Consider the following 11522-nt stretch of genomic DNA (forward strand, 5'->3'; position numbering starts at 1 on the left):
TGTTTTTGTTTTGAGATGGGTACAACAAGCTGCTGCTTTACCTTTTCTAATGTAAACAATACACTTCAAAAACACTTCTCCTTCTGCTATAAAGGTAACACCCCAATAAAGCAAGCAGGAATTTCAGCTGCCTAGCCACCAAATGCTGATTTAGATATGCTGTAGTTCTTTGAGCATTAAAAGACACTGCTCAATAAGGTATCTTAGTCAGAATAAGTGTCACTTTTATAACTTTATTGTATTGAAAAGCAGTTTAGTTTTCATCCACATTGACTGTCTGTAGACCTGTAAAAAAATACAAATGATCAGTGACCAAGATAGTCTACTCTAAATCTTAGATGCACCTAAGGAGATTTACTCAGCCATAATTAGCAGTTAACCACAAGATTAAGAATGCTGATGTCTTTTAATTAACCAACTAGGCTAACTAATAGAGATGAGCATTTTTAAAGCAGCAAATAGACTGCCAACTTGAAGGTACAACTTAACTCACATTTATGAATTTTTTTTTAAATCTACTAGTGCCACAACATTAAAGATTAAATTCACAGAATTATTCAGTTTCAACATTAGACTTCTGCCTGTGTGGGTCCGAGAGCAGCAGAGGTAACTGCTGGGCAAGAGAAGCCCCCCTCTTCTTCCTCTGCAGCAGAAATTTAAGAGTAAAGTTCTTTGATAAGAACGAATCTAGCTAGCAACATACTAGAACAGCCACAGATACCCGGAAGAGTCTCCCTTGCAGCAGATGCTTAGTAGGCTTGGCTTTGCCAACCGCCTTGCTCAGAAAACATGCAATGGAGAAGAGTATGTATACTTACTTTTGAAAGTGGTGACAGGTACATAGGTAACCAGTGTGTATAGTTTGTTGGGTGAATCTTCATCCTCATTGCGTTTTCTGGATAAACGTACACGGATGCGGTAGGGAACATTCCTATAATGAAAATATTGCATAAGTTTATGTAGTTTCCTTTTCAATACATTTTACATGAATGCAATTTGTCTGTTGAATTTAAGACAGACAATTTGAGTTTCAGTGATCTGCAGGTTGCAGACCACTCTTAAACAAAGTGAGTCTTATCACACGTGGTATGTAAAATGAGTTCCTGGATGTTTCAGCCAAGAAAATACAGTAACTCCTCACTCAGTCATCCCTGTTTCGTTGTTACATTGCTGATCAATTAGGGAACATGCTCATTTAAAGTTGTGTAATGCTCCCTTCTAACATCCTTTGGCAGCCGCCTGCTTTGTCTACTGCTTGCAGGAAGAGCAGCCTGTTGGAGCTAGCTGGTGGGGGCTTGGAACCAGGATGGACTGGCAGCCCCCCCCAAGTTCCCTGTGCAGCAGCTGCCCCCCCCCCGCCATGTGCAGCTCCTGCAGCTGCTCCCCAAGACTCCTGCTTGCTGTGCAGGGGAAGGGAAGAGGGAGGCTAATGTCAGGGTGTCCCCCTCTCCCTGCTTACCCCATCTTCCATAGAGCAGGGGGGGGCACACCAAGGCTCAGAACTGAGGGAGCTTGCAGCAAGCTGATCTAATTAACAAGGCAGTGTACTTAAAGGGGAAATGCGCATATCTCCCTCCATTCCTGCTGCCTTGTAGAGTGAGAGAGTTAACCCTTGAGGGCTCAGCCAACTGCTAGTTCAGGGGTCGGCAACCTCTGGCACGTGGCTCGCCAGGGTAAGCACCCTGGTGGGCCAGGCCAGTTTGCTTACCTGCCGCGTCGACAGGTTTGGCCGATCGCAGCTCCCACTGGCTGCGGTTTGCTGCTCCAGGCCAATGGGGGCTGCGGCCAGCACATCCCTAGCGAGCCGCGTGCCAGAGGTTGCTGACCCCTGTGCTAGTTCATCATTTAGCAGTAAGGGAAATATCCCACCCTCTGACTCTTCCACCGCAACCAAGCTTTTCACAATCATCATCACTGTGTACCAGTATTAAATTGTTTAAAACTTATACTCTGTGTGTATATATGGTCTTTTGTCTGGTGAAAAATTTTTCCCTGGAACCTAACCCCCCCCGCATTTACATTAATTCTTATGGGGAAATTGGATTTGCTTAACATTGTTTTGCTTAAAGTCGCATTTTTCAGGAACATAACTACAACGTTAAGTGAGGAGTTCCTGTAACTAAAAAGTGGCCTATAGCCCTTACGGATCTGGGGTGTTTACACTGTCACTGCCAATTCTGTACCTGAGGGCAGATAAGAGCACTTTTCATACGCTTCTTAAAGTGAGGAGCTGGGGGGGGGGGCTCTCCCAAGAAGCAAACAGTGGGACTATAAAAATGGGAGACATTTGGAAATAAGGACAGATCAGTCTGTTTTGAGGAACAAGCACCATTACTGGTGTGCTAGCTGCATATCTTTGCAAGTGTTTCCCGCATGACTAACAGTAATACAGGGCAGACAATTAGATGTTAATACAGTCTGGACCTGTCATGCTCCCTGTCAGTACCCAGCCAGGGAAGCTAATGATCCAAACAGCAGACCAAATTTGGGGATGAATTCTGGTCACGTGCCACCTGAGGCATGTTGTGCATATGCTAAGAAAAAGATGCTTGAAGTCTCATCCTGGACAGAGCATAAAGCACTGTTTTCTAACTGCCTGAGAATCAACAGCTAAACTTGTGTGTGTGTGTGAGGGGTTGCAAGATTTATCCAGATACTAATGGTATCATCTGATGGTAGCAGAACATGTTTTTTTAAAAAAGGGGGTATTTGAACATGCCACATGTAACAAAAGGATAAAACATTTGAAGCCTAAGTGGCCTGTGAGACATTAACTGTATTTAGTCCTTCAAAGCTAGTCCCAGCCTAGTATCCCTGTATAGCTTATGTTTGTCATTTTTAGGATGTAACCGTTGAGGAAGGGAGGCACAAAATGATCTGTCCAAACTCTCTTTGAGGAGAACCTACATAGCTATTGCCCAGAGTATAGAATTCAAGATTTTGAAACCGCCCTGCCACGAGAATCTGATTCTGCAGAGGAATAAGAGTAGAGTGGTGAGGAAGAGATGCGAGTCCATGAACAGACTGATGTGTTAAGCCGGGGCGGGCAAACTTTTTGGCCTGAGGGCCACATCGGGTTTCCAAAATTGTATGGCGGGCCGGTTAGGGGAGGCTGTACCTCCCCAAACAGCCAGGTGTAGCCCGGCCCCTGGCCCCATCTGACTCCCCCCCACCGCCCCATCCAACCCCTTCTCATTCCTGACTGCCCCCCAGAATCCCTGCCCCTGACTGCCCCCATTCCCCACCCTCTGACCGCCCCGCCCCCTGACCACCAACCCCTGCTCCCTGTCCCCTTACCGCACTGCCTGGAGCACAGCTGCGCCGCCCAGAGCATTCGGCAGCGCAGTGAGCTGAGGCTGTGGGGGAGAGGGGAACAGCAAGGGAGGGGCCGGGGGCTAGCCTCCTGGGTCAGGAGCTCAGGGGCCGGGCAGGAGGGTCCGGCGGGCTGGATGTGGCCCACGGGCTGTAGTTTGTCCACCACTGTGTTAAGTAGTGCCCTCTGCCCCCCGTTTCCTCCCCAAGGCTGCAGAGAAGACTCTTAGGCCATGTCTACGCTTGGCGCTGCAGCGACACGTATGGTGAAGACGCTCCATGCCGCCGGGGGAGAGCTCTCCCGTTGGCATAAAAAACCCACCCCTGGGAGCAGCATAAGTTATGTTGGCAGGAGAAGCTCTCCCGCCAACATAGCGCTGTGCACACCTGCATAAGGAGTGGAATATTCGCACCCCTGAACAACACAAGTTTTGCTGACATAGGCATCAGAGTGAGACCCACATTCACAAAGGAATTTACGCATCACTGGTATACCAAACCCCTACTCAGCTGCTGCCCAACCTTATTGTTTTTGATGTAAAAAGTTCCCTACCCCAGCATGATTCTCAAACCAGATGAAAATAGGCAGGTCTTGCCTGCAGGGTCTTATTTAGTAGGTGTGCTCGGAGCGCACCTAATTCCACACAAAATGACAAGGTGGGGAGGAGGCCTTCCTTATAACCTTGAGCCCAGTGACTAGGGTACTGAGCTGGGGTGTGGGAGACCCCAGTTCAATTCCCTCCAAGCCCCGATGAGCAGAGGATTCCCGAGCAGGAGTTTCCCACCTCTCGGACGAGTGCCCTACCATAGAGCATAAGGAATAAAAAACTAATTAAAAACAAGTTTATTTTTTAAAAATCTGTCTAAAATTAAATTGATAACCTATGTTAAGGCCTAAACTACTTATACTCAAATCGTTTAAATACTAAAAATAATATTAAATGGTACATACTTGCTACCAAGTTTAAAAAAAAAAAATCAAACCACCAAACTAAGTACCTGGAACCAGATTTTGCATCTACTGCTGTCAAAAGCAAAGGTTAGCACTTCAGAATGAATATTTTCTTCATCTCTGTTTATTGAACTAGTTCAGCTCAATGACTAGTTCATTAAAAATTAAGTAACTGATTGGGAGTTGAAAAAGCAGGAAAGCTTGTTTTCCTCTTCCAATCTATTAATAAAAACTGGGTATGAGAGTGTGACCAGAAATAATCAGTTCAATTAATTAACTACAGATAATTCCTTTGTTTAATAAATAGGCCAGTCTTTGTTTTGCTAAACTTTTTTCTTACATATGCACCATATTTAATGTAATCTTATATAAACAATTAAAATGCTGGTTTTTTTGCATTTAATTGAATTTTAATTTCAATCCAAAGAGCCTGACAAATCACAAGTAAAAAAAATATTGAGTCAAATGCATTATTAATCATTTTCTAACACAAAGTAAAATTAAGAATCTGAATAAATGTAAATTAAGCTATACAGTAGAACATCAGATTTATGAACTGCCCAGCTGACCACACACCTCATTTAGAATCAGAAGTATGCAATCAGGCAGCAGACTACATATGCATTAGGCGAGGTATTTCTAGTAGGGACAAGGAGGTGCTGCTTCCGTTATACAAGGCGCTGGTGAGACCTCATTTGGAGTACTGCGTGCAGTTCTGGTCTCCCATGTTTAAAAAGGATGAACTCAAACTGGAACGGGTACAGAGAAGGGCCACTAGGTTGATCCAAGGAATGGAAAACCTTTCCTATGAAAGGAGACTCGAGGAGCTCGGTTTGTTTAGCCTAACCAAAAGAAGGCTGAGGGGGGATATGATTGCTCTCTTTAAATATATCAAAGGGATAAATACCAGGGAGAGAGAGGAATTATTTCAGCTCAGTACTAATGTGGACACGAGAACGAATGGATATAAACTGGCCGTGGGGAAGTTTAGGCTTGAAATTAGACGAAGGTTTCTAACCGTCAGAGGTGTGAAATTCTGGAACAGCCTTCTGAGGGAAACGGTGGGGGCGAAAGACCTCTCTGGCTTCAAGATTAGGCTAGATAAGTTTATGGAGGGAATGGTTTGATGGGATAACGTGATTTTAGTCAATTAGGCAATAACGGCCATCGCTGGTAAAATGTGGGTCCGGCTGGAGAATCTTGCCTGTATGCTCGGGGTTCTACTGATCGCCATATTTGGGGTCGGGAAGGAATTTTCCTCCAGGGTAGATTGGCAGAGGCCCTGGAGGTTTTTTGCCTTCCTCCGCAGCATAGGGCAGGGGTCGCAAGCTGGAGGATTCTCTGCGACTTGAAGTCTTTAAATCACGATCTGGAGACTTCAACAGCTGAGATAAGGGAAATTGGGTGGGTCAGCTTTTGTGGCCTGCATCATGCGGGAGGTCAGACTAGATGACCATAATGGTCCCTTCTGACCTTAAAGTCTATGAGTCTATAATACTGTACTGTATTTTTTTTTAACTACTAAAAATAAAGGGGAAGTTCAAAAAAGATCTGACAAGTAAGGAAACTGTTTCTGTTATTGTTTCATTTAAATTAAGATGGTTAAAAGCAGCATTTTTCTTCTGCATAGTAAAGATTCAAAGCTGTATTAAGCCAATATTCAGTTGTAAATTTCTGAAAGAACCATAACGTTCTTGTTCAGAGTTACGAACAACCTGAGGTGTTCGTAATTCTGAGGTTCTACTGTATAACTGTTTAAATACATGGGTATAGACACAGTAGTTCCTCCCAGGTAAGCCAAAAGCAGCACTAAATTTAGTGTAAAGACCATATATAGTTGCAATCAACATATTTTAACGGTTACCAACCAATGAGAATCAACTTTTCTTTACGAAAATAACTGAAGAGTACAAATACAAAACACTTATCAATTATTTAAATCAATCCACCCTGCTAGAGTCATTTGGCCCTACTTAATTACAAAGTAGAATGACTTCAAGAGTGATTGAGGGAGCCCTACATTAGAATATCACATCGTCCCTGGTTAGGGCACTCACTTGAGAGGTGGGGAACCCATCTTCAAATCCTCTCTCAGCAGAAAGAGGGGGAACTGAACTGGTGTCTCCCAAATCTGGGTATCTAGCCACCTGGCCAAAGATTATAAAGGAGGCCTAATTCCCCCCACCTTGTCTTAAGAGGGAGTTCCCAGCTGCATTTCGCAAACAGATAGGAACCTCCTCTGCAGCCCAGACCTAGCCATGAGAAGGGGGGCAGGGCTTTCAACACAGCCCTCTAGTAGGCATCTCCCCTTGGCTAGGTTAGGTGGCTCCCCGCCTAGTGTACTGGCTCATGTGGATCCCATTCTCAGGTGCCTCTTTTTCTCCCCATTCATTGTCTAGGTGCCTAACCCAGGGTTTGTGGCTTCCAGTAATTTTCTAAGAAGCTAAACCCCTTTGTGGATTTGGGCCCTAAGCCCAAGATCTCACCCAATCACTTATAATACCAGAAAGGAAACATCTGCAAGCGAAAAGCAAATACTGGTGAACAGAAGAGATACTTAGAGATTCTCCCACGTGTGTTTGTGAAATTCTTCCTCCACTACCCATGATTAAAGCCCCTGGGACATACCTTATCCCTTTGGCCCAGACTGCTTTATTCAATCTGGTGTCAATGCGTACATCAGGAGTACCCATCTCCTTCATTGCAAATTTACGGATCTCCTTGAGAGCACGGGGGGCGCGTTTCTTGAATCCCCTGAGAACAGAGAAAACGGTTATTTAGCTAATCTTTAATAAATATCCCTAGCACTGGAAACTTGCCATGGATCTAGCCAGACTGTCATTCCATAAGCATATAAAGCCAAAAGGTTTTGTTGGACTATGCTAACCTTGTTGTTGTTGCAACAACTGCATCTTTTCTCAAAAACCACTTTTCTAAATAGATACAGATGTGTAATAATGTACATACAATTTCACTACAACGAGCCTGTTGTACTAACTGGCTCCAAGGGCTTATTTCAAGTTGCCCCTTGGATGAGATTTTTAAACTAAGGTAGCACAGCACATGTCAAAGCACTATTTGTATATTGCTGACAGATTAATATCTAATGCTAGGAGTCGGTGGCGAAAGAGAGGTTAGGAGCAAGATGGCAGGAAGACTAAACAAGAGGGAGACACAAACAGTATTTCAGACCAAGTACCTCCTGGTAGTGAGAGAAAAAAAAGCAGCCTCAAGAAAGTAAATAAAATGAAATAGATTTATAGAATCAGAAAGTGGAAAGAACAAAAGGAACTGACTGAATCACCAGAGGGAAAAAAACAGTGTTTTCCCCCCTCCCCACTTCTGTAGAAAAGTATTGGCGTTTATCAATTATCTTCCACTCAGTAGAAAAACTTCTCTCATCTATCCGATACTTTCCTATTACTGGCTCCTTAAAATTTATAAAACTAAACTCAAGTTAAAAAAAAGTCTCTCTCCCACTTGAATATAACTACATTCACAGCCAGCTCCCAAGTGAAATGACAGAGTTCCTGTACAAGTCTTCACTCTCTATAAACTCAATAGCAGTGTGCTAAACCTAGGAAAAATCATGGAAAGTGAGAAAAACATCCTGAGAACTGCATTTGCCAGAAACCATAATCACTCAGGCCTTGATGCTGCAATTGGATCTGCACAGGTCTACATGCAGGTGCAGAACTGAGGCCCAATATACCCCATCACACTGAAATCAGCATCTTTGATGACAACCATCCACTGCCAACAGGTAGAAAGCTTACTGGACCCATTTCCAAACACCAGCCACCTTAAGTAGGTAAAGTAAGGTCAACTTTATCGGGACAAACAAGGCATGAAAAAAGCCACTCACACTCCATGGATCCGTTTGTGAATGTTGATGGTATATTCCCTAGTCACCACCTCATTGATGGCAGATCTCCCCTTCTTCTTTTCTCCACCTTTCTTTGCTGGAGCCATCTGTGCAACATTGAAAATCACAGACTCGGTGTGGGCCTTTCCATCAAGTCATCTCTAACCCTTTCCCCCTCGCACATTAGGGTTTCTACAGTCAGAAGTCTAGTTCAGCGTAATCCACCTTTTACAGAGCACTAGCCTTGCAGGTTTCAAAACATGCAGCTTCAGTGTTACAACTCCATGATTCTCCCCCCCCCCCCCCCAGGCCCTACTGCAAGGTGCTGCACCACGCCTCAGTTTGCTTACCCCTTCCCCCCCATGCTCACATGACACCCCGAAAGCACAGAACCAGGCTTTTACACTTGGCTCCAGCTTCCGGGGCACTCAGGAAAACCCCTTGGCCCTGCCCTCAAAACCTGGAGCAAACCCTAGCACTAGAGATGCCTCCTACTGCTAAAAAGCACCCGCACCTCTCCCATCCGCCCTATACAAGGCCTGGGGCCCAGCCCCGTGCGGGCCCCTGTGCCCACAGCCCTTCTCCTCCCCTCCCCCGCCAGCCCGGGCCCCTGTGCCCACGGCCCCTCTCCCCCAGCCCAGGCCCAGGCCTTCCCCCCCCCCCCCCCCCTGCCCCGGGCCGGCAATACCCGGTGCCCCGGGGGCGGGGTCCCCTCGCCACTCGGGCCGGGCGGGGCCCGGGGCTCGACGAGGACCCGGCGGGGCGGATGGCGGCGGATGGGCGGGCGGGCCCCGTAACGAGCCACTCACCCTGCCCGGGCACAGATCGGAAAGGAAGGCGCGGGGGATTGTGGGACGAACCAAACCGGAGGGGGCGGGGGGAAGCGAGGAGCACTTCCGGGTTGGGGGAAAGGCGGGACTGCGCCTGCGCGGCCCGAAGAGGCGGGGACCGGCGGTTGCAGGCAATGGGAGGCCGGCGGCGGCGGCGGCGGGGACGCAGGATCGGGCCCTGCCTGCCGGGAAGGCGGAAGCGTGGGAGTTGCTGGGCAACCTGGCAACCCTACAATAACAATCCCGCCCGCGAGCGCCCCGTGCAGCCTGGGGCGGGCTTAAAACGCGGGGGGTTCGCTGGGCGCTTGGTCCGTGTCCCGGGGGCTGCAGGAGGCTGGGGCGCGAGTCCAGCCTGTCCCTCGAGCCCCGGGAGCGGATCTTCTCCTGCCGTCTGCGGAGTGCAGCCTTTGCGGCTTTAAGCAAATCACCACGAGACTTTCAAAAACAAAACAAAACAAAAAACAACAACGTGGGAGTTGATGGGTCTCATAGTCCAGCAATCCAGTGTCGTAACCCAGCAACCCCACAGTAACCCAGTGTTGTAACCTAGCAACCCTGCACTAACCCAGTGCAATAACCCAGCTGCTGTACAATAACCCAGTTCACTCTTTCAGCAACCCTACAATAACAACACTGCACTGCAGCACTCTGAGAATAGTACGGCTATGTTATAAACTACAGCTTACCTCAGCCTAGCTGTGTACAATAAATCAACCCGCAGTAATAAACCCAACACAGCATAACTGTCCTACAGTTAACAGCACAGCCTGAGTGCTGTATAATATCAGCTCTACAACCCTAAAATAATAAAACGGTGCAGCATGATGACCCAACAATAATAATAGCCCAGTGTAGTGTAGCATTTTTACAGTAATAACCCAGTTTAGGCCTACAATAATAACCCAATACAATAATAACCCATGACTGACTACAGTAACAACCCCTACTGCATTATAGCCTTATAACAATAAGCCAGAGCACTGTGCCTGCACTGCAATAATGACGCCTATTCCACTTTCTTCTTGGACTCCAGAGGGCTGATCCGCTGTCACCGGATAGACAAGCTGATGCCGTCCCCGCCACCTGTGCTCAAGGCGAAGAAGCTGCTGGTGGCCGCTCTGGTTGGCCTGGGCCTGTTGGAGCACAGACCCTCTCTGCATCTACTCTTATCTGCCCTGGCTGGCAAACAGCAGGGGGTGCCAGGGGGCTACAGGGACAGCTGAGCCAGCCCCGGATGTTGTGACTCTTGTGAGCTGATGTCGCCTCAACGCACAAAGCCTGGCCCGCCGGCTCCACTGCATGGTCTGTGCCCTGCCCCCTCCCTGCCAAGCACTGTAAAGAACCACTTGTAACTTAACTGTACATAATAAAGCCGTGTGGAGAAAAAAAAATAAACCAGTGCAGAGCGACAGAGAGCCCTAAAGCAGTAAATTGGCATAGCATGTTACAATTCAAAATGGGGCTGGGATATGCAGAAGTGAGCCCGACAGAGTTTGAGAAAGGATGGACATTGGCCCTCAATCTATTCTTATGAGCATCATATTCCTGTATAACAGTTAACCGGAAATCAAGCATGGCAAGTTTATAGTTCCCTCCTGTAAACTACTGGTTTTTGCCCCTGGCTATAAGATTCTGACAAACAAGATTATTGACTGCAGAAATTGACTGGTTGAGGGGAATATTGAGAGTTTCAAGACCGGGGTGCTGGAACAATTTTTATAATGGGGGTGCTTCCCGCATTGGCCTGGATGGCAAACCCCGGCCAGTGGGAGCCACGATCGGCTGAACCTGTGGACGTGGCAGGTAAACAGGGTGCTTACCATGTGCCAGATGTTGCCGACCCCTGCTGTAAACCCTGTATGTAACTGAAACCACTTCTAGACAGAGGGTGCGGCAGCACCCCTCCCTTGTTCCAGCACCTATGGTTAAGTCTACACCAAATAAAAAAAAAGAAGTAATAAGAAAATGGCGAGGGCAAGAAATAACACTGTTACAGAAGATTTAAAAAAGACAACTGGGATGGTTTTGACACGTGATATTTGACATGGTGAGACATACCAGAGTGTAAAGAACTAGAATCAGAGGAAGACTAAGGATGCCTTGGCTAGACACTGTGAAGAATGACAGAACAAAAAGTGATTAACGATGAGTTAAGCCGTGAAGCTGATTCAAGACAGAAAGTGGTGGAAACACTTCATGAGCCCATCAGCGCTGTTGATCTGGAGTCAAAGAAGGAAGGGAGCATGGCCAGAGCACCTTGCACTCTGGTAATCCCTGCCAGTGCAACAGCCCTTTGGCTTCAGTTGTAGCCACCATAACTTAGAGCAGTGGTTCTCAAGCATATTTGATAGCACCCCCTCCTCCTTTGTACCTGGAGCAGTTTATCCCTCCCCCGCACCTTCAGGTGCCTGGCCAGCAACCACTGCTCTCCATCCGCACAGCTCTGAATGTGCACAGTAAGTTCCACCCCCCCAGCTTCTCACGCCCCCTGCCGCCCAGAATACATTCCGCCCCCTCCAATTTGAGAACCTCTGGGTTGGGGCAGCCCTCAAGCTGCTTTAAT

General features: G+C 47.1%; 1 protein-coding gene across 1 annotated transcript; it reads right to left on the reverse strand.

Moving 5' to 3' along the window:
• Positions 1-213: 213 nt before the first annotated feature.
• On the reverse strand, positions 214-8999 carry RPL31 (ribosomal protein L31). The gene is made up of 5 exons (XM_026647890.1): positions 8939-8999; positions 8130-8236; positions 6893-7018; positions 819-931; positions 214-285 (listed from the first exon to the last, which is right to left on the reverse strand). The coding sequence occupies exons 2-5, from the start codon at positions 8234-8236 to the stop codon at positions 254-256; spliced, it is 378 nt and encodes a 125-aa protein (XP_026503675.1). The 5' UTR covers positions 8939-8999; the 3' UTR covers positions 214-253.
• Positions 9000-11522: the final 2523 nt, after the last annotated feature.

The sequence above is a fragment of the Terrapene carolina genome, unplaced genomic scaffold, assembly GCF_002925995.2.
Source record: "Terrapene carolina triunguis isolate 2854851 unplaced genomic scaffold, T_m_triunguis-2.0 Scaffold21, whole genome shotgun sequence".
NCBI lineage: Eukaryota > Metazoa > Chordata > Testudines > Emydidae > Terrapene > Terrapene triunguis.

What these genes read in the sequence shown, in the direction of transcription:
- RPL31 (XM_026647890.1), bottom strand. Translation starts at nt 8,236, where the DNA reads ATGGCTCCAGCAAAGAAAGGTGGAGAAAAGAAGAAGGGGAGATCTGCC. An exon ending in CACAAACGGATCCATGGAGT is followed by an intron (nt 7,019 to 8,129) that starts GTGAGTGGCTTT and finishes CTCTGTTCTCAG; the next exon opens with GGGATTCAAGAAACGCGCCC. An exon ending in GTCTGGGCCAAAGGGATAAG is followed by an intron (nt 932 to 6,892) that starts GTATGTCCCAGG and finishes TTTTCATTATAG; the next exon opens with GAATGTTCCCTACCGCATCC.